Genomic DNA, 23,209 nt, shown 5'->3' on the forward strand with positions numbered 1-23,209 from the left:
TGATAGAGTTCTTCCCAAAATATGAAGCTATCCTCTATCCAAAGAAGTCGAGAACCCAGAGCTCTGGATCATGGGGGGTCCCAGCGATAGGACTTCTGGCGATCAGCATGTTACCTCCCATTCAGTGGAAAGGGGATACCCTTTATGTTATGGGGAAAACTAATTATTCAGTGTTCATGTGAGACCCCTCTTTTCAAAATGGACAGCTGCTTTAGTAAAGAAACCCCAGATGCATTGGACCTTGCTCATTCACTCTCTACATGGTCACAAGTTTCTTCAATGACTTGCATCTAATGCTACTTTTTCCTTGGGGAAATGCACAAAACAATCAGAGGTATAAAAAAAATAAAATTATGTTGTGCACATAAGATAATACAAGAGAACCCCTCAGTATTTTTGTGGTGCTGTAACTTTGGAAAGCATGAAATCCCAGGGAGGAGACTCCCATCTGGCTTCTCCCTGCTCTGTTTGATTGACAGGTCTTTCCCTATGGATGCAATTAGGGAAAGACTGGCCGACTGGTCAATCAAGCACAGAGAAGCTGCTCAGCGACATGTCTCTGTGTCCGGGATCTCACTCCCGTACTAGCAGAGTAGTTTAGGATCCGGTTGGGATTCCATGCTGCCCAGTGGCGTCAAGAAACTGGAGGCAAATTCCCTTTCACAGACTACCCATTAAAAAGGACACAGAAGCTGTAAACATTAGAAATTCAATTTAGGGCTGATAAAAAGATTCTAAATAAATAATGCTCACAACCTCATATCCACATCAGTATGTAAACAACAACAGCGGTGACATATTGCGTGTAGCCGTGTCGCAACACTGCATCGTTCGATGACTGTACTGCTGGATAATGGAAAAGATGGCTTCATCATTGCTTGGGCTCTTAATGTAGAAATGGCCGTGGATTTGTGGTGGGACCAGGTGAGAGCACATATTTTAGAACTACAACTTCAGATTCAAATGATTTAGACTTGCAAATACTTGCTTTAAATCTAAGCCAGGCATGTCAACTTGGAACTTGTGGTTCCTCCTTTAGCCCACTCACAACAAGGCATTTTTGTTTTTTTCCTCGCCCTGAGTGGACATTTTTATTGATACCATACTGGGGTAGATGGGAGGTTTTGATCCCCTCTTATTGCATTGTTGCAGAGGCCAAAATAAGTAATTCTGGCATTTCAATTATTTTTCTTGTTACGCCATTTAGCGATCAGGTTAATTTATTTTATAATTTGATAGATTGGCCTTTTTTGAACGCATATACTAAAATAGGTGTATTTTATTATTTTTTTTAAAGGGGGTGGATTTGAAAGTTTGGGGTATCTTTTTTTTTACATATTTTCTAAAAAACACTTTTTCTTTTTCACTTGTTACTGTATTTGATAATTCCCTTAGGGGACTTGAAGCGGTAATCGTCTGATCACTTCTACTATACATAGTAGTGCATGGTGAAAATCATGATCTGTGAATGCCAGCTAAACGCTGGCTTTCACAGGAGAATTGTAATGACCAACACAAGGGTCATTAGCAGACCCTTGGATGTCATGGCAACTCATTAGCGCCCCGCAAACACGTCTGGGGCACACTGATAGGTGCGTGGAACAACATGCCCCCTGCCAGATTGTAACAAATGTTGCTGTCAGAAATTCACACTGGCATTTAACAGGTTACCAGTCGCAGACTGAGCTCCGATCCACTCGCGGCTGGTAAAGGCACATGATGGCTGATTAAATTAGCTATCATCTACAATAAAAAGAGAATTTTGTTTACTTACCGTAAATTCTTTTTCTTATAGTTCCGACATGGGAGAGCCAGACCATGGGTGTATAGCTTCTGCCTCTGGAGGACACACAAAGTACTACACTAAAAAGTGTAGCTCCTCCCTCTGAGCATATACACCCCCTGGATAACCAGATCTAGCCAGTTTAGTGCAAAAGCTGAAGGAGAATAGCCACCCACAAGTAAAGACAGAGCAAGAACCGGAACAACCGGAGCCTCTGTCTACAACAACAGCCGGTGATAACACGCGGAACAAGAAACTGCCAACAGGCAACAGGGAGGGTGCTGGGTCTCCCAATAAGGAACTATAAGAAAAAGAATTTACGGTAAGTAAACAAAATTCTCTTTTTCTTTATCGTTCCTATGGGAGACCCAGACATTGGGACGTCTCAAAGCAGTCCATGGGTGGGAATAAACAGAAAACTGAGAAGTAAGCGGAGCCTAACTTCACAAATGGGCGACAGCCGCCTGAAGGATGCATCTGCCCAAGCTCGCATCTGCCGAAGCATGAGCATGCACTTGGTAGTGCTTTGAAAAGGTATGCAGGCTAGTCCAAGTGGCAGCCTGACAGACCTGCTGAGCCGTAGCCTGGTGCCTGAAAGCCCAAGAGGCACCGACAGCTCTGGTCGAGTGTGCCTTGATCCCCGGCGGGGGAGGCACCTGAGTACACTGGTAGGCATCGGATATGGCCGACCTAATCCAACGAGCTAAGGTCGGCTTAGAAGCCGAGAGGCCCTTACGCCGACCTGTGGTTAGCACAAAAAGAGAGGTGCACCGCCTAAGAACAGCGGTGCGAGACACATAGATCCGGAGCGCCCGCACCAGATCCAGAGTATGCAACGCTTTTTCAAAGCGATGAACAGGAGCCGGACAAAAGGAAGGCAGGGAAATGTCCTGGTTAAGGTGGAAAGGAGAAACCACCTTAGGGAGAAAATCCGGAGTCGGACGGAGAACCACCTTGTCTTGATGAAAAACCAAAAAAGGTGACTCCGAAGAGAGCGCAGCCAAATCAGAGACTCTCCTGAGGGAAGTTATGGCCACTAGAAAGCCCACTTTCTGTGAAAGACGAGACAAAGAAACCTCCCTAAGAGGCTCAAAGGGGGGTTTCTGCAAGGCCGTGAGGACCAGATTGAGGTCCCAGGGATCCAAGGGCCGCCGGTAAGGTGGAATGATGTGAGACGCGCCCTGCATGAAGGTGCGCACCTGAGCCAGCCGGGCGATACGCCGCTGGAACAGCACTGACAGAGTCCCTTGAGGGAATTGAGGGATAGTCCTAGCTGCAGACCAGACTGTAGAAAGGACAGAAGGGTCGGCAAGGAAAAAGGCCAAGGAGAATGGCCGGAAGAGCGACACCAGGATAGGAAAATTCTCCAGGTCCTGTGATGGAAGTCTTCCTCGGCCAAAATCTGAGCCCGAGTCATAGTGGAGATGACTTCAGGAGGAATACCAGAAGCCGTCAAGATCCAGGACTCAAGAGCCACGCCATCAATCTGAGAGCCACAGAATTCTGGCGGAAAAACGGACCTTGTGAGAGAAGGTCTGGACGGTCCGGAAGATGCCACGGCACCTCTACGGACAGATGGAGCAGGTCTGGGTACCAAGCTCGCCTGGGCCAGTCCGGTGCAATGAGGATGACCCGACGGCCCTCCATTCTGATCTTGCGCAGAACTCTGGGCAAGAGAGCTAGAGGGGGAAACACGTAGGACAGACGAAACTGGGACCAATCTTGAACCAGAGCGTCAGCTGCAAGGGCCTGAGGATCGTGGGAGCGAGCCACGTAAACCGGAACCTTGTTGTTGTGCCGGAATGCCATTAGATCCACTTCCGGAGTGCCCCACTTGCGGCAGATTGACTGAAACACTGCCGGATGCAGGGACCACTCGCCACTGTCCACGGTTTGACGGCTGAGATAATCTGCTTCCCAGTTTTCCACGCCTGGGATGTGGACTGCGGATATGGTGGACTTGGAGTCCTCCGTCCATTGAAGGATGCGTTGAACCTCCAACATTGCCAGGCGGCTGCGTGTCCCGCCTTGGTGATTGATGTAGGCAACCGCTGTCGCGTTGTCTGACTGGACTCGGATGTGCTTGCCCGCCAAAAGGTGGTGAAAGGCTAGGAGAGCCAGAAGCACAGCTCTGGTTTCCAGCACATTGATCGAGAGGGCTGACTCGGACGGAGTCCAAGTGCCCTGTGCTCGGTGGTGGAGACATACCGCTCCCCAGCCGGATAGACTGGCATCCGTGGTGAGGATCACCCAGGACGGGGCCAGGAAGGAGCGTCCCTGAGACAGAGAGAGGGGCCGAAGCCACCACTGAAGGGAGCCCCTGGTCTGTGGCGACAGAGCCACTAGCCTGTGCAAGGAGGAAGTCCGCTTGTCCCAACAGCGGAGAATGTCCAGCTGCAGAGGACGCAGATGGAACTGGGCAAAGGGAACAGCCTCCATTGACGCCACCATCTGACCCAGCACCTGCATCAGGTGCCTGATGGAATGACGGCGGGGCCTCACAGAGAGCGCACCGCCAGATGGAGGGACTGCTGTTTGACTAAGGGCAACTTCACAAGTGCCGGCAGAGTCTCGAACTGCATCTCTAGGTACGTGAGCCTCTGGGTCGGAGTCAGAGTGGATTTGGGCAGATTGACAAGCCACCCGAATTGGGTTAGAGTGGCGAGAGTGAGCGAGACACTCCGCTGACAGTCTGCGCTGGATGAAGCCTTGACTAGAAGGTCGTCCAGGTAAGGAATCACTGCCAACCCCTGGAGGTGCAGAACCGCAACCACTGCTGCCATGACCTTGGTGAATACTCGAGGGGCCGTGGCTAACCCGAAGGGGAGAGCCACGAATTGGAAATGTTCCTCTCCGATTGCAAAACGTAGCCAACGCTGGTGTGAAACTGCAATTGGCACATGCAGATAGGCATCTCTGATGTCGATGGATGCCAGGAAATCTCCTTGGGTCATTGAGGCAATGACTGATCGTAGAGACTCCATGCGAAAATGCCGCACCTGAACATGCTTGTTGAGAAGCTTGAGATCCAGGATGGGCCGGGAGGAACCGTCCTTTTTGGGGACTAGGAAGAGATTTGAGTAGAAACCTCTGAACCGTTCCCGGGCGGGAACCGGTACAATTACTCCGTTGGCCTGCAAGGATGCCACGGCCTGAGAGAAGGCGGCGGCCTTGGAGCAGGGGGGAGTTTACAGAAAAAATCTGTTTGGCGGGCTGGAAGAGAATTCTATCCTGTAGCCGTTGGAGATGATATCCCGCGCACCCACTGATCGGAGACGTGTTGAAACCACACGTCGCCAAAGTGGGAGAGCCTGCCACCGACTAAGGACGTTGCTGGCGCGGCCAGATAGTCAAGAGGAGGCTGCCTTAGTGGCAGCAGCTCCTGCGGTCTTTTGTGGACGCGCCTTTGTGCGCCAGTTGGGTTTTTGGTCCTTGGCTGAGTTAGTGGACGAGGCCGAGGGCTTAGAGGATGACCAGTTGAAGGAACGAAAGGAACGAAACCTCGACTGGTTCCTACCCTGGACAGGTTTCCTGGTTTTAGTTTGTGGCATGGAAGTACTCTTCCCGCCAGTAGCTTCCTTAATAATTTCATCCAGTTGTTCACCGAATAGCCTGGATCCAGCAAAAGGGAGCCCAGCAAGGTACTTCTTTGAAGAAGCATCTGCCTTCCACTCTCGAAGCCACAAGATCCTGCGGATAGCGAGGGAATTAGCCGAAGCCACCGCAGTGCGGTGAGAAGCCTCCAGCATGGCAGACATGGCACAGGATGAAAAAGCTGAAGCTTGGGAAGTTAAGGCAACCATTTCGGGCATAGATTCCCTGGTGAGGGAATGCATCTCCTCTAGAGAAGCAAAGATGGCTTTGAGAGCCCACACTGCTGCAAAGGATGGGGAGAACGAGGCCCCAGCCGCCTCATATACAGATTTGGCCAGAAGGTCAACCTGGAGGTCAGTGGAATCCTTAAGAGAGGTGCCATCAGCCACTGATACAACGGTCCGGGCTGAGAGTCTAGACACCGGAGGGTCTACCTTTGGTGAATGAGCCCACTCCTTGACCACCTCAGGTGGAAAGGGAAAACGGTCATCAGAACCACGCTTTGGGAAGCGTCTGTCAGGACAGGCCCTAGGCTTGGTCACAGTGGCCTGAAAACTGGAGTGGTTAAAGAACACACTCCTTGTCCTCTTAGGCAAGGTAAACTGGTGCTTTTCTGCCAGAGAGGGTTGCTCCTCTGATACTGGCGGATTGAGGTCCAGTACAGAATTAATGGACGCAATCAAATCACTAACATCTGCGTCACTTTCGGACAGATCAATGGGGCACATGGAGGTAGCGTCCAAGCCCCCAGTAAAGGCATCCTCCTCGTCCTGCGAGTCAGCTCGTGAATCAGAGCCGCGGGACGAGGAAGGAGAGGGGACCCTGCGTCTCCTTTTAGGAGGACGGGGTCTGGGACCAGATGAAGAATCCTCTGTGAGCTCTGCTGAGAGAGCCTTAGCAGCAGAGGCGCCCTGATAAGGGGGCTGATGCATGTTCAGCAAAGTCCGGGACAGCTGTCCCATGGAGTCGGCAAAAGACTGGGAGATTGACCTAGAGAAGGATTCTACCCAAGCCGGGGGTTCAGCCACCGGAGCCGGAGCAGCCGGAGGGACCACTGTGGGTGCGATTCCAGGCTGAGGCATTGTCAGGTTAGAGCAGGCATCACAATGTGGATATGTGCTCGGTTTAGGCAGCACGAGCTTACATGCAGTGCATATTGAGTACAGCCTTGCAGCCTTGCTCCTCGTGTGAGACATGCTGCTGAAGTGGGGGCTCTGAGCCAGAATGACCCCCAGAGAGTATATAAGAAGGTCCACAACCGGAGGTTGTGGCTTACCAGACCGTTTGTGTGCCCTCCAGATCCTACAGCCCGGACCCCCAAGCAGCTTAGCAGGGATGCTGCAGCCAGCGCTGATCCAGAGAAAAACGCTGAGAAAATGGCGCCGGAGGGAGGAGAGGGGGCGGGACCTGCTCGGAGAGCGGGATCTGGAGGGCCAAGGAGATTTACAGGGGAGGGGACATGTACTCAGAGAGGAGTGTCCCTCCCCTATGCCGAACGGCCGCTGGGCGGAGCCACACTGTCCCTCTGCATGATTGACATGCGAGGGCAGTGAAATCGAAAGTAGGCCTCCGGCGAAGCCGGGGCCTAAATTTAAGCGATGCGGCCGGCGCGCAGGCACCATCGGCGCGGTTCTCAGGCAACAACCCCCCGAATATAAACATCTCAGGTACTTAGCTTGCTGAGACGCAGGGTTCCAAGTCCCTGGGGATGAGTGCTCCGTCCAGCAGGATCCTGAAGGGCTGCGGATGGAGACCGGTCTCCTGCAAAGCAAGGAGAACCGTGCTGGCTCCCACTTCAAGCCAGAGCCCGAGGGATGGTGAAGGAGCGCGGCATGTAAGGCTCCAGCCTTGTGAATCAACCTTAACAGCACCAACGACACAGTGGGGTGAGAAGGGACATGCCGGGAGTCCAGGCTTGGACCCGCTTTTCTTCAAAAACTTTCCAAAAATGAAAAATCAGATGAGAATGCATGTGTGGATGTATGCCTCCTGAACACAAAGCAATGAACTGGCTAGATCTGGTTATCCAGGGGGTGTATATGCTCAGAGGGAGGAGCTACACTTTTTAGTGTAGTACTTTGTGTGTCCTCCGGAGGCAGAAGCTATACACCCAATGTCTGGGTCTCCCATAGGAACGATAAAGAAAGAAACTTTCCAAACGCAACTGTGTCTCTAGTTACGTTAGGAAAGTTTCTTTACTGTAGAAAAATGCTTATACATTTCAAGACTTATTCTATAGCCGACCCCGAACTGTGGTCATCCTGATTATTAAGGATTTTTCTTTATTAAATAGGATTTATACTTTTCTATTTGATGTTTATGTATTTGGTATTTAGAAAAAAAAATAATTCAATAAGCGCTATTGAAACAGAAATTAGCCATCATTTGCTGGGTAAGATGTGGGCTCAGCGAGCGAGCCCACATCAAAGGCAGGGACACAACGTTTGATGTACATATACATCAAAGGTCGTGAAGGGGCTGAAGGAACCCATGGGTTGTAAAACACCTATAAGTTAAGAGCTTTCTCACCGAGGTTATAAAGTGACTCTGTGCAGGAAGAGTCGTTCCTCAAAGCTTCTTTGTAATATTCAGTTGCCTTTTCATAGTCTCCACTTACAAAAACGGAATTGCCTTTATTTGTCAGTGCTGATGGATTGTAACGATCAGCGGTAACAGCTAAATCTGCATACAAGTCGGCCTGGGAGTAATCTTTTTCCTGGAAGAAAGACAGGAAGAAAAAAAAAAAAAAGAAAAGAAAAAAGACAAATGGTCATTGGACTGGAAAAAAATAAAAACCACTATCTAAGCAGGTTTATAAACCAGCATGATAGCCAAGAAAAGAAGAAACCATTCATCATCATAGCAGCATGGGGCAGCTGTGCGCCATGCAGATCAATGCAGGATGCTGTATTTCCAATCTCCAGTACAGGTGACATCATTATACAGCTAGAGCTATAGGCTACAGCTAGGGCTAGAGCTATAGGCTACAGCTAGGGCTAGAGCTATAGGCTACAGCTAGGGCTAGAGCTATAGGCTACAGCTAGAGCTAGAGCTATAGGCTAGGGCTAGAGCTATAGGCTACAGCTAGGGCTAGAGCTATAGGCTACAGCTAGGGCTAGAGCTATAGGCTACAGCTAGGGCTAGAGCTATAGGCTACAGCTAGGGCTAGAGCTATAGGCTACAGTTAGGGCTAGAGCTATAGGCTACAGTTAGGGCTAGAGCTATAGGCTACAGTTAGGGCTAGAGCTATAGGCTACAGTTAGGGCTAGAGCTATAGGCTACAGTTAGGGCTAGAGCTATAGGCTACAGTTAGGGCTAGAGCTATAGGCTACAGTTAGGGCTAGAGCTATAGGCTACAGTTAGGGCTAGAGCTATAGGCTACAGTTAGGGCTAGAGCTATAGGCTACAGTTAGGGCTAGAGCTATAGGCTACAGTTAGGGCTAGAGCTATAGGCTACAGTTAGGGCTAGAGCTATAGGCTACAGCTAGGGCTAAAGCTATAGGCTACAGCTAGGGCTAAAGCTATAGGCTACAGCTAAGGCTAAAGCTATAGGCTACAGCTAGGGCTAAAGCTATAGGCTACTTATAGGCTACAGCTAGGGCTAGCGCTATAGGCTAGTTAGGGCTAAAGCTATAGGCTACAGCTAGGGCTAAAGCTATAGGCTACAGCTAGGGCTAAAGCTATAGGCTACAGCTAGGGCTAAAGCTATAGGCTACAGCTAGGGCTAAAGCTATAGGCTACAGCTAGGGCTAAAGCTATAGGCTACAGCTAGGGCTAAAGCTATAGGCTACAGCTAGGGCTAAAGCTATAGGCTACAGCTAGGGCTAAAGCTATAGGCTACAGCTAGGGCTAAAGCTATAGGCTACTTATAGGCTACAGCTAGGGCTAGCGCTATAGGCTACAGTTAGGGCTAAAGCTATAGGCTACAGCTAGGGCTAAAGCTATAGGCTACAGCTAGGGCTAAAGCTATAGGCTACAGCTAGGGCTAAAGCTATAGGCTACTTATAGGCTACAGCTAGGGCTAGAGCTATAGGCTACAGTTAGGGCTAAAGCTATAGGCTACAGCTAGGGCTAAAGCTATAGGCTACAGCTAGGACTAAAGCTATTGGCTACTTATAGGCTACAGCTAGGGCTAGAGCTATAGGCTACAGCTAGGGCTAAAGCTATAGGCTACAGCTAGGGCTAAAGCTATAGGCTACAGCTAGGGCTAAAGCTATAGGCTACAGCTAGGGCTAAAGCTATAGGCTACAGCTAGGGCTAAAGCTATAGGCTACAGCTAGGGCTAAAGCTATAGGCTACTTATAGGCTACAGCTAGGGCTAGAGCTATAGGCTACAGTTAGGGCTAGAGCTATAGGCTACAGCTAGGGCTAAAGCTATAGGCTACAGCAAGGGCTAAAGCTATAGGCTACTTATAGGCTACAGCTAGGGCTAGAGCTATAGGCTACAGCTAGGGCTAAAGCTATAGGCTAGAGCTAGGGCTAAAGCTATGGGCTAGAGCTAGGGCTAAAGCTATGGGCTAGAGCTAGGGCTAGAGCTATAGGCTACAGCTAGGGCTAGAGCTATAGGCTACAGCTAGGGCTAGAGCTATAGGCTACAGCTAGGGCTAGAGCTATAGGCTACAGCTAGGGCTAGAGCTATAGGCTACAGCTAGGGCTAAACCTATAGGCAAGGGCTTCTGGACTGTAGCCTGAATTCAGTCCTGTCCCCCAGTGCAGCAGATACCCCAAATCCTCGGCACAGTTTAATGATCTCGGAGAACTTACCAAGAAGTAGAGGAATGACAGGTTTGTCGCTGCTGCACTTTTTACTCTGCTGTCTTTTTTCTCAAACATTTTTAAAGTTTCTACAGCCTAAAAGAAAAAAAAGAGAACAGACCTTATTAACAATGACTTACAAAAATAGAAAACTCCAATCTGCTATCAAGGCTAAACAGGGGGAAAGTAACAATGTATCATCAGGCCATTGGACGTCCATAGAGCTAATATTGTTAATTTGAGCCTAAACGCCCCGATATCTACAAACTAATATATATAACAGAACAGTCCAGTACATACCATATCGTTCTGACAATGTCGAGAAAATAGTAAAATAAAAATAAATAGGACAATATTATTAGTATTGTAAAACCATAAAAGTAATAAACCAAATTCATAATTTTGTAAAAAAAATATTTCAAAATTTTAGAATTAGGAGTCCCATTTATTGTGCCACTACTGATAGCTAAAGCAGTAAGCCTCCAGCATTACTATGATCAACAGCAGTCTTTTGGGCCACCTTCATTTTAATGGGTTGTCAAGATGAATGAATTATTGTTGAGCGGGCACTACCATGCTCAGGTGCTGAGTACTCGTAACTAGTGATGAGCGAGCACTACCATGCTCGGGTGCTCTGTACCCGTAACTAGTGATGAGCGAGCACTACCATGCTCGGGTGCTCTGTACCCGTAACTAGTGATGAGTGGGCACTACCATGCTCGGGTGCTCAGTACTCGTAACTAGTGATGAGCGAGCACTACCATGTTCAGGTGCTCAGTAGTCGTAACTAGTGATGAGCGGGCACTACCATGCTCTGGTGCTCAGTACTGGTAACTAGTGATGAGCGAGCACTACCATGCTCGGGTGCTCAGTACTCGTAACTAGTGATGAGCGAGCACTACCATGCTCTGGTGCTCAGTACTCGTAACTAGTGATGAGCGAGCACTACCATGCTCGGGTGCTCAGTACTCGTAACTAGTGATGAGCGGGCACTACCATGCTCTGGTGCTCAGTACTCGTAACTAGTGATGAGCGAGCACTACCATGCTCGGGTGCTCAGTACTCGTAACTAGTGATGAGCGGGCACTACCATGCTCGGGTGCTCAGTACTTGTAACTAGTGATGAGCGAGCACTACCATGCTCAGGTACTCAGTACTCGTAACTAGTGATGAGCGAGCACTACCATGTTCGGGTGCTCGGTAATCGTAACAAACATTTTGACTCAAACTGGCTCTCTTGTTGGTGTACCGAGTATAATGGAAGTCAATGGGTAACTCCAGCATTTTTCTGAAAGATCTTTCGAAAAAAATGCTTGCGTGCCCCACAGACTTACATTATACTCTGTACATGAGTCGAGCCTGTCTGAGCGTCAAAATGCTCATTACAAGACACAGCACCCGAGCATGTTAGTGGCCGCTCATCACTAGGTATGAGTATCGAACACCCGAGCATGGTAGTGCCCGCTCATCACTAGTTACAAATATAGAGAACCCGAGCATGGTAGTGCTCTCTTATCACTTAGTGCTTGTTCATCACTAGTTACGAGTACTGAGCACTCAAGCATGGTAGTGCCCGCTCATCACTAGTTACAAATATAGAGAACCCGAGCATGGCAGTGCTGTCTTATCACTTAGTGCTCGCTCATCACTAGTTACGAGTACCGAGCACCAGAGTATGGTAGTTCCCACTCATCACTAGTTACAAGTATCGGGTACCCAAGCATGGAAGTGGCCCATTCATCACTAGAAACAACGTTTTGAAAGGCGGTATGTAACTTATACTAAATGGGTTTTAAAGGTAACCTGTCAGCTGATTGATGCTGCCCAAACCACGAGCAGCATAAAATCAGAGCCCAACTGTTTGATTGCACCCAGGTATACTTTGTCATAATAAAAAAATAATTTGAAGATCTCTCTGGGAATCATAATTAAAGACGACACTAAACCAGCACCGCTCCAGGCCGGCTTCTCCCAGCACTGCTCTAAGTGATTGATGGTTTCCCTTGTCTGCACATAATGATAGAGACCTTTCAATCACCTGAACAGATGTGGAGAGAAGCGGCCAGGGGCAATGCTAGACTAATATTGCATCATTAGTGGTCTGATATTGATGACATATCCTAAAGATAGGCCACCAAGAACTGGATGACCCCTTTAATAATCTAAGGATTATTATCTAAGGAGTTTTAACAGGTATATATGTAAATCACAGAGAAAACTGGAAGCAGTAGGAATATACCTGGGTGAAGTTCTTCTGTTTTAGGAAAGTAATAGCTTTGTTGATCTCCAGGTCATTAGCCAGCTCCACATATTGTGATGTTTTAACAACCTCCACACACCTAGGAGTCCAAATGATGGTAAATTAATTCTTAGACATCAAAATAAAAAAACACTGTAACATAACAGTAAACAGTACATGGCGACAATCTGCAGTGCTGAACACCTCTATGCACCTTCAGCTATTTCTCTCATCTACACCCACACACATTAATATCTGGCTGACTTTAGGCACTTTTAAGAGCATTTGAAAAAAATAGGAACTTCATGGGAAGAATATCTGATTTAAATTAAACAATTAACACAAATCCCTATAAAACCAAACATGTTCATAACTATAGAGTTGAGAAATAAGATTCACACTGGTCCGTTCAGATATCCAGTTCAGGTCTCAAATGCAGCCGTACCGAGGTGGTGTCTTCACTTCTGTTGCCGGCATCCTCAGCCCGGCATCCTGGGTACGTCTTAAGCATACTAGTCCCACATAGAGGACCGAACTGGACGCTAAACCAGGGCAGCACAAATCTTTTTGCTCAACTTTATCGATAAATATCAGTTCTTACCAGTCATAGCCAACGTCAAACGAGGTTTCAATAACAGGTGCTATCAATTTTGCTGCTGTCATAATGTACTTCTCAGCCAAAGCTTTCCTAGTAAGTGGGTAGCATAATATAAATAAGAGTTAAAAGAAATGGGAACAATATATATCAATAAATGATAAGTGAATAATTAATGCCATCTCCCATTTTCATAAATAAGTTATGGTCAAAACATTGAAAAAAAACTTTGATCACAGACATTTCATAGCATGTTGTTAAAATGATCAAGACCTTAAACCAAAGGAAGCGTCTTTCTGGCATAAGAAACAGAAAGAGCACTACAATGTATTGTATATATCAATATAACTATAACTAGTAGCTCTATGGTATAAGCCACTACTATATCAATAGCAAAATATCCAGGACACCCTAACCCTGCATGGCATATTTCTTTCAGGATATCCGGCAATCCGGCTTGCTTACCTTTCTCGTTCCATTTGATACAGACTGTCATTCTTAATAGCTTCCATCAGTAAATTTGTATGAGGATCATCCTATTTGTATATAACAAAAAACACACATGGGAAGATATTTAGTAAAAGGAAAAATTATATTCTGTACATAAATAAACGAAAGGCTGGGAAGCCACACAATGGTTGGCACGCAAGGCCATGCAGCCCCTTTTTAAAAGTCACAAAGGCTTTGACGTCTATGATTAGAAATTCATAGCAGATTTGTTGCTCAATATTAATTGGCGGATATTTGGGTAACACAGTCATTAACCATAAGCAGAGGTGCCACTGCAGCCTCTTTCCTAGACAATCACTATATCTTGCAGGGAAACAGCCATTTCACCTGCAAGATTGCTGATCATAAAGGCCCCGTTACACGCTACGATTTATCTGACGATATGTCGTCGAAGTCACGGTTTTTGTGATGCACTTACGTCGTCGTTAGCGTCGTCGTCGCGTGTGACACCTACGAGCAACTCCTAACGATTGTAAAAATAGCGAAAATTAGTGACACGTCGTTCATTTTCAAAATATTGATCGTCGTTTCGAACACAGCAGACATATTGCTACGTTTGACACCCTGCCAACGACGAACAACATCGTTAGTGCGTCCATCATCAGCGATGCGGGCGTGTCGTTACGAGCAATGCTCCTTGCCTCCTCCGCTCTGATTGGTGTCACGCCAGGGTGTATGTTATCGACAATTATACGCCTCTGTCGTTGCCGGAATCGATGGGAGGAATGCTGTGTGACGATGTCCACACAACCGCCTTGGTCAAACAATATATCCCTGAACAATGGTGCGTCGTTTGTGAGATGGGTACGTGTGACCGCTACAAAACGACCTATGAGCGATCTCGGCAAATCGTAGCAACGATCTGGGTGTGTCACATTTCTAGCGATATCGCTGTGTGTAAAGCAGCTATAAAGCTGCAAGATGACCACTTGTGGAGCATATCAAAGAACCCACGGACTTTAGGGCTGGGGCTACATGGTGATTTTGTCATGACAAAAGGTTGTGAATCCTAAAATTGCTCTATGCCAATGCCTCATTGCAACCAATAATGGTGACCAAAGTCACATTACAACCCACAAGGTAATGCAACCATGACAAGCAAATCTAAAGTCCCAATGATTGCGACTTGCTTGTTGTGGTCACCGTACCTTGCGGGACGTGATCTGATCCCATTGTCCTGTGTTATGTTGCAGAGTAGCAGAGAGCTGTTTTCGGCTGTGCGACTTGTGTCATAGCCTGAACGGCCATGTAGCCGCAGCCTAAACATGGCACTGTCATAACATCACACCTGTACTCAAGTCAGTGTCTAAAATTTCTGCTAAATCTACCCCTGTGAACTGCAATTATTATGAAATGATAATATTTATAACAACAGTAGAGCCAAAAAGAGGCAGATGACAGAAATTCACAATGGGGGAATAGATTGCTGGGCTCCCGATGGACAAAACCAATCAATTGCGATATTGTGGAAAGTACACGGACGCTAGGGTAAGAGCTGAATCTGGCAGTAGCTTAACGATCTGGTACTATGAATGGGTTTAACACACATCTGGAGAATGCTGACTAACAGAATGTAAAGTACCTACTGTACCATATGGTGAAGGAAGTATAATGGTATGGGGCTGGTCTTTAGCGTGAATGTGATGTGAAGGAACTCAGGTGCTGCTGTTAATAATCACAGTCAGACGAGGTGAGCAGACAGCAGTACCATTATACCCTAAAACTTTAAAAAACAGGCACTCTTAGTAAGTAACACAATGGATGAGAAGTAAAGTCCTGCAGAATGCAGAAGTAGGACACTTCAGTGCAGCATTCCAGTGGTATTCAGAAAGAGGTGAGTAAATATAAACCTCAATATTAAATTACGTGTCCACAGCCCAAAACGAAACATACAAACTACTTACACTGGGTGAAATATATTTGTCCTCATCGTCAATTCCAAGAGGTGCGGCTATTAACTTCTGAAAAGCCTTTTTCATTTTGTCTCGGTCACCGACAGCAAAATAAGACAGGATCAAATTGAAACCAGCCTTCAGATTTGGAGACTCGCTCATGATGTGCTCAAAGGAATTGATGGCGTCTGCATACTGACCGGTCCGGACAAAAGTCACGCCGATGTTCTGCATTATCTTAATCCTGTTGAAACCAATGCAACAGTTAATATTCACTACCAGCGTACTACAGTATATTTATTGTACTTTTCAGTTTAATGTTTTGCACTTTTTGCTTTTCTTTGACATAGCTTTGAAAACAGAAATTGTAGAGTCAAAGTATTCAGTGCAAAATAGCTTCAACCTAATGAAAACAAAACAATCTGATAGCACACACCTGATTTATACAGTTGAACCCTTAATAAAATATATATACAGTATATGCATATAATATAAGATAACGACTGACCTCATCTCCTTGTGGGCACCTGAAATTTGATCAAGCGCCATACGGTAAAACTTAATTGCTTTGGAGTAGTTCTTCTGCTTCAGATAAATATTTGCCATGTTTACTTTTAGGCGACCTGAAAGAAAAAAAAAAAAATGTAACCAAATTTACTGTTTAAAAAGTTGTTTAATGTATTATACTTTATGTTTAGTTGCAAAAATAACATTAAATACTTCCAACCAGTATTTATTTGCAATACCGGAGCACAATAGATCTATGTGAACAGTCCTTATGAATTCATTTTTTTTGTTTTCAAAAAAGTATAAAATTGGAACTCGTAGGTGTAACAAATTTTTCACCTGAGAGACCGAACCAGTTTGCTAGAAATGAGTCAATCAGATTTCTGTCATTGCATCTATCATTTTACTGGAAAAAAAGCAAAAATGCATGCTGATCTAGATTTTTTTTTTTAATAGAATCTCCAACAGATGCTCCAATGTTGCCATCATCTCATGATACACGACACAAAGAAAATGGACTAGGTAAAAATATATGCAAATGGGTTAACAACTGGTTCAGGAAACAGGGTGGTTACTAACGGGACACACACTGATAGAATCAGAGTTAACAGTTGGATACTACAGGGGTCTGTATTGGGCAGTCTTCTTTTTATACACTTTAATAACCATGTAGAGGGTATACAGAGTAGAATTTCAATATTTGCAAAATATAGTAAAGTCAAGGTAGATAATCAATACAAAAGGAGGCTAATTTAATATAACTGGTGATGAGCGGGCATGCTCAGCATACCACTTTACTCAATCAAGCATGTGAGTTTGAAAATGATTGGAGTTTCCCACTGACTTCTATTATATTCAGTACTTGAGTCGCATTGGAGAAACTCAATGCTCGATAGAGTAACGAGCAGTGGTCAGCAAGGTCGCTAATCTCTAAATATACCAGAAGAATTTAGGTAAGATGAAGGCTTGGGCTAAGAAATGGCACTTGAATTATAATGCAGCTAAATGTAGGGTGATGCAAGTGGCTTGTTAATACAAAAATACAACACTAGGTAAAACTGCCACTGAAAAAGACTAGTACATATAGCAAGCAACTTTAGGGGCTAGTGTCAACCACCACCAAGGAAATAAAATCATGGTATATCGAAAGGCGATTCCGCCAGCTAAATAGGAAAGGGTTCTTTACAGTTAGAGCAGTCAGACTGTGGAATGCCCTACCACAAGATGTAGTAATGGCTGACACTGACAACTTTTAAAAAAGGGCTGGATGATTGATTTCCTCAGTACACATAACATTGTCAGTTTTAAATGATTTAGTGACAATGTCACTCAGCGTGGGGGCGTGTCTCACTGCAACCAATCATAGGCGCCGGTGGGCGGGGAAAGCAGGGAATACGAGATTGTTTAATAAGCGGCCGGCTTTTTCAAAATAGTAAAAGCCGCCGGAGCAGTGAGAAAGCCGTGCAGCGCCGTGCCGGTGATCGGTGAGTATATGAGAGAGGGCTGCTCAATTCAGTTACTCAGGAGTTTAGCGGTCACCGGTGAGTCCTTCACGGGTGACCGCTAATCAGGATGTGACACAGACAGAGCCGCAGCATGACAATGAAGTCGGGTGAAGTTAACCCGAGTTCATTCGGATCGTGCGGCTCTTTCTGTGTCTGCTGTCATCTGCCATTCAGCTCTGCTACATGGCTGTCTGTGTCTGCTGTTAGCGGCCATGTAGCAGAGCTGAATGGCAGATGACATAGTAAAAACGCATCCCTACACATTACACACGCTTGGCAAGATAATAAGTAAAAAAAAAAAAAAAGGGTGCCCAATGCATACGTCACAGAACACATGATCTAAAGGATCGCACACAAAATTGATCAATTTAACATAGACTATTAACGCACGGGTGACAGCAAATGAACGACCTACGTGTGATCTCATAAGATCCCATATGCAACCTGGGCGTGTCACATCGCATACGAGATTGCACACCTAATTGTGAGGTGTAAAGCTGGCTTTAGAGCAGTGATACTAAGTATCTATCTGCTATATCATGTTGTCGTGAAACTGAAATTACAAAGAAGGGGGGCGCAAATGGTGTCTTATCCGGTGGTACCAGAAAGAATTTTAAAAGATGCACTAACCTGGTGCGGTTGTGTTATAGACACAACCACTATAACCACATATTGAGGAAGGCTGCTGCAGAACCCAGGGAGATGGTTCGGAGGAGATGGAAGAAAAGTCTCTATCCGCGCTGCCAGAAGATCACTGAAGATCAACGGGGATTAACACATCAAATCTTATTGTTCTACGCGTTTCGGAGCTGTAAAGCCCCTTCTTCAGGAACAAATATGTACATTATTGATTTTTGTTCCTGAAGAAGGGGTTTACTGCTCCGAAACGTGTAGAACAATAAAATCCGATGTCTTAATCCCTGTTGATCTTTAGTGATCTTCTGGCAGCGCGGATAGATCCTTTTCTTCCATCTCCTCCAATGCTACATGATGTTATAATGGCCAATTCACTAAACAAGGTTAATGAAGGCCTGGATGCTATTCTTGAAAGATATAATACGGTATTACAAGTTAAATACACTAGATTCTGTGATGGGGTGTTGATCCAGGGAACTAGTCTGATTGCCGTATGTGGAGTCGGAAAGGATTTTTTCCCCTAATGTGGAGCTTAGTGTCTGGTTTTTGCGTTCTTCTGGATCATGTAAGGTTATCAGTTGAATATCGATTGACTTCTCTCTACGCTCAACCTTGAGCCTAAAGGCCGCTTTACACGCTGCGATATCGTGACCGATATCGCTAGCGTGGGTACCCGCCCCCATCGGTTGTGCGACATGGGCAAATCGCTGGCTGTGGCGCACAACATCGCCCAGACCAGTCACACTACTTACCTGCCCTGCGACGTCGCTGTGACCGGCGAACCGCCTCCTTTCTAAGGGGGCGATTCGTTCAGCGTCACAGCGACGTCACAGCTGCGTCACTGATCTGCCGCCCAATAGAAGCGGAGGGGCGGAGATGAGTGGGACGTAACATCCCGCCCACCTCCTTCCTTCCGCATTGCGGGCGGGAGGCAGGTAAGGAGAGGTTCCTCGTTCCTGCGGTGTCACACGTCCCGATGTGTGCTGCCGCAGGAACGAGGAACTACTTCGTTACTGCTGCAGCAACGATATTAGAGAATGGACCCCCATGTCACCGATGAGCGATTTTGCACGTTTTTGCAACGATGCAAAATCGCTCAAAAGGTATCACACACAACGGCATCGCTACAGCGACCGGATGTGCGTCACAAATTCCGTGACCCCAACGAGTTCGCTTGAGCGATGTCGCAGCGTGTAACGTGGCCTTAAGTTCCCACAATGAGTGTTTTCTGCATCAATTAAATAAATTAGGTTACTTGCATTATTTTTTATTGCGTTTGTGATTGCACTTTGTGGTGTCTCATGTTTTGAATAAAACTACTGTTAGCTTCGATAAAAAAAAAATTACTGATCTAGTCATGCGCTGATTACATGCATTTTTACAGAATTTACTCTGGAAATGCATCATATATGCATATATGAGTTTTTTCTTTTTATCTGTGAATTTTCCTCATCTTATTTGATCTGTAAATAAAATGCATACTGCTAGAGAAATTGACCTTGCGGATTTCAAATTTCTATATATCTATATTTATCTACACACACACACAGTGTATATCTCCACTATAGACTAGGTACTATATATAGTTTTCATTACACAGTATTCATTTATCTATCAGGTGCTGGGGCAGAATACTGACAGGTAATGGGTTTGCAGAGGGTGGGGTTAGACACTGAGGCCGGGCGGTGTCAGCTCTGACTGCCATGTTCGGCAGTCAAGCATAGAAAGAGGTCATGTTTGGTTGAGCTGCAGGTAAATAAAAAGGCTGCAGAGAATAAAGTGATAATTCAAGAGGAACAAATGTTAGAAACAAACAAAAAAAAAAAATAAAAAATAAAAAAATAAATATAATAATGATAATAATAATAATCTACATATATAATTACCTTATTCTGTCTGTCTGTCTTGCTCCAAAATTCTGTCATTACCGCGACAAGCGTCTCATTGGCTGCTCGCCTCGGCTCCGCCCCCCACACGGATTGGCCGCTCGCCTTGGCTCCGCCCCCCGCACGGATTGGCCGCTCGCCCAGGCTTTGCCCCACCCACGGATTGGCCTCTCGCCCCGGCCCCCTGCACGCATTGGCAACTCGGCCACGCCCCGCCCCCTCACGCATTGCACGCTCGCTCTGGCCCCGCCCCCGCACGCATTCCCCGAACCGACACGGAGCCCCGACTCCCAGGTGAGTGCTGTACCCCCGGGGAGCCCACATCAGCGTACGCCGGCAACCCAGCCGAGACATACCCTCGCATTGCTGGGGTTGCCGGCGTACGCTGGTGTGGGCTCCCGTGCGAGCGGGGGGCGGGGTACGCTGGTAACCATGGTACACATCGAGTAATATTGTGTAGCATGGTTACCAGCGTACACCGGCTCCCAGGTGAGCGCATCAAGGTCCTGCAGCGGCGGAACACACACACACGCACACACATAAGAACAGACACACACACACACACACACACACACACATCAGATCACACACACCTCACACACACACATCAGATCGCATCCACACACTCACAACATCCAGTGATATCGCTTGCTTCTCGTCGGCGATACTGTGCGTGCAGTGACTTTCCCTTCCAGGCCCTGGCGGAGGATCACATGGCCAGAAGCATGTGGTATCTCCGGATGTTGTGAGTGTGAGCGCGTATGTGCAATATCATCAATGTGTGTGTGCGTGTATGCGATCGTGTGTGTGCGTGTATGCGATCGTGTGTGTGCGTGTATGCGATCGGGTGTGTGCATGTATGCGATCGGGTGTGTGCATGTCGGCAGAAGGCAGAGGGGCACTGCGTGCAGCACAGCTGCTGGGACCGCACACCGGAGGGCAGAGGCAGAAGTGGGGTGTGAGTGTATACGATCAGATGTGTGCGTGTATACTGTCTGATGTGTAACTGTGGAGCATGATGGGGGGTGAACAGCATGGGGGATGGAGCACGATGGGGGGTGAACAGCATGGGGGATGGAGCACGATGGGGAGTGCGCAGCATGGGGGATGGAGCACGATGGGGAGTGCGCAGCATGGGGGATGGAGCACGATGGGGGGTGCGCAGCATGGGGGATGGAGCACGATGGGGGGTGCGCAGCATGGGGGATGGAGCACGATGGGGAGTGCGCAGCATGGGGGATGGAGCACGATGGGGAGTGCGCAGTATGGGGGATGGAGCACGATGGGGGGTGCGCAGCATGGGGGATGGAGCACGATGGGGAGTGCGCAGCATGGGGGATGGAGCACGATGGGGAGTGCGCAGCATGGGGGATGGAGCACGATGGGGAGTGCGCAGTATGGGGGATGGAGCACGATGGGGGGTGCGCAGCATGGGGGATGGAGCACGATGGGGAGTGCGCAGCATGGGGGATGGAGCACGATGGTGAGTGCGCAGCATGGGGGATGGAGCACGATGGGGGGTGCGCAGCATGGGGGACGGAGAACGATGGGGGGTGCGCAGCAGGGGGGATGCAGCATGATGGGGGTTGCACACCTCCCCCCAAAACACACACACACACCGCCACACACACACTGGGAACCACAAACACCGCCCTACACAGACAACGCCGCACACACACAACACCCAAAACACAAACACCACGGCACACAAATATACGCACATACCGCACAACACGCACCTCCCCCCAAAACACACACACACACACACACAACGCTACAGACACACAGCGCTCCACAAACAACGCAACACACACAACGCAACACACAAACACCGCTCTCACCCCCCGCCACACCCAGACAACACCCAGAACATGTACAGCGCCCTACACAAACACTTGGTAACTACACACAACATCATCTATATTATATAATATATATATATATATATATATATATATATATATATATATATATATATATAACAAAAATCATACATTAACTATAAAATACGTAAATTCTAGAATACCCGATGCGTAGAATCGGGCCACCTTCTAGTAATAATAATAATAATAATAATAATATAGGTGTGTTTAAAATGACAATACAGCATAGATTAGCTTAAAAAAATAAAGAAGTTGTCCAGTCACAAAATATTTTAAGTCAGGATGTGTACAGACAGTATAGACAATACAAAGTAACACAGTTCAACAGGTGAGAGAGGGCCTGTAAGATCTATATTACCTTTCCAAGAGGATTGTCATCACCAAGACTCAACACACTTTGCTACTCAGAGAGAACGTCATGGTGTGGACGCATGCAAATGCCTAAATCCAAATCATAATGTGCACGGTCTCAAAGCTCATTATATTTTTGTAAATAAAAACCCAACAAGGAATGTGGTGGGTGTAGTTCTAGAGATGCAGAAATAATCCGGCTTATTCAGCATTTCTATTTTACCGCCTGCTCTGAAAGGTTTTTGCCTCTAATATCAGGCCATCAGCATTTGGCTCCTCAGGATTAGGCCTTCCTCTGAATCAACGCATTAGGACTATAGGTTGATTTGATCAGGCTAAGAACTTACCAGGCAGGTAGTTGATAACTACCTGCTTCTCCTGCGGCGTTTTGCTCAAGCTCAGGCAGTGATTCTCAGTCTTCATTTGACCTCACATCAACAGAGCAGCTCTTTCTCTTCTGGTCTGATCCATCGATGGAGCATTACTGCTGATGTCATGCTGATTGGCAGAATCTGACAAGTCTACTTGTGTCATGAAGAGTCGCTGAAAATGGTCTAAACTGGACCAAAAATCTGTAGTGGATGCCCATCTACATTGTTCACAAGGGCATGTGGAATTGAGACACCAGCCAAAGAAGAAGCTGAACCAGTGATAGAATCAAGTCCCTTGGCCATTTACACTTTTGGGATTGGGTAAAGCTGTAAGAACACAAAAAGGGTATGGTAACATGGACCAACGGTGGAACTAAATAACCGCCAATCATGATGAATAACACTTAAGAAATACGTTAATCAAAAAAGAGGGGAAGCTCAAAAAATTAGGAATATCTGGGCTCCCTGGTTAGGCCAAATTAAGGTCCCCCAACTTTAACTTGGCCAAGGATATTTCTTGGTGTGACTTGATACTGCTATTGGGTATCTGGTTTGTGGCTTTCTGCATATCCAATGTCAAAATACGCCTGGTCGGATGTGGTTTTGTTGTAAAAAAAAAAAAAAAAAAAGAGATTCAATTGGTTCTATTACAAGACTTGTTCTCTATCAAGACCTGGTACAAAAAGCCATCTGGGAAAGGAC

The 23,209-nt window shown here is 46.7% G+C and overlaps 1 protein-coding gene across 1 annotated transcript in view; it reads right to left on the minus strand.

The window, feature by feature from the left end:
* IFT88 (intraflagellar transport 88) overlaps positions 1-23,209 on the minus strand; it is a 161,605-nt gene that overhangs the window by 78,069 nt on the left and 60,327 nt on the right. Inside the window, exons 11-17 of the mRNA XM_075337401.1 lie at positions 15,877-15,991; positions 15,381-15,612; positions 13,432-13,502; positions 12,973-13,059; positions 12,372-12,471; positions 10,142-10,228; positions 7,907-8,093 (exon numbers count right to left, since the gene is read on the minus strand). Of these exons, the coding sequence (XP_075193516.1) occupies positions 7,907-8,093; positions 10,142-10,228; positions 12,372-12,471; positions 12,973-13,059; positions 13,432-13,502; positions 15,381-15,612; positions 15,877-15,991 (879 nt within the window). The remainder of the gene's footprint in view (positions 1-7,906; positions 8,094-10,141; positions 10,229-12,371; positions 12,472-12,972; positions 13,060-13,431; positions 13,503-15,380; positions 15,613-15,876; positions 15,992-23,209) is intronic.

This window comes from Anomaloglossus baeobatrachus, chromosome 2 (genome assembly GCF_048569485.1).
Source record: "Anomaloglossus baeobatrachus isolate aAnoBae1 chromosome 2, aAnoBae1.hap1, whole genome shotgun sequence".
Lineage (NCBI taxonomy): Eukaryota > Metazoa > Chordata > Amphibia > Anura > Aromobatidae > Anomaloglossus > Anomaloglossus baeobatrachus.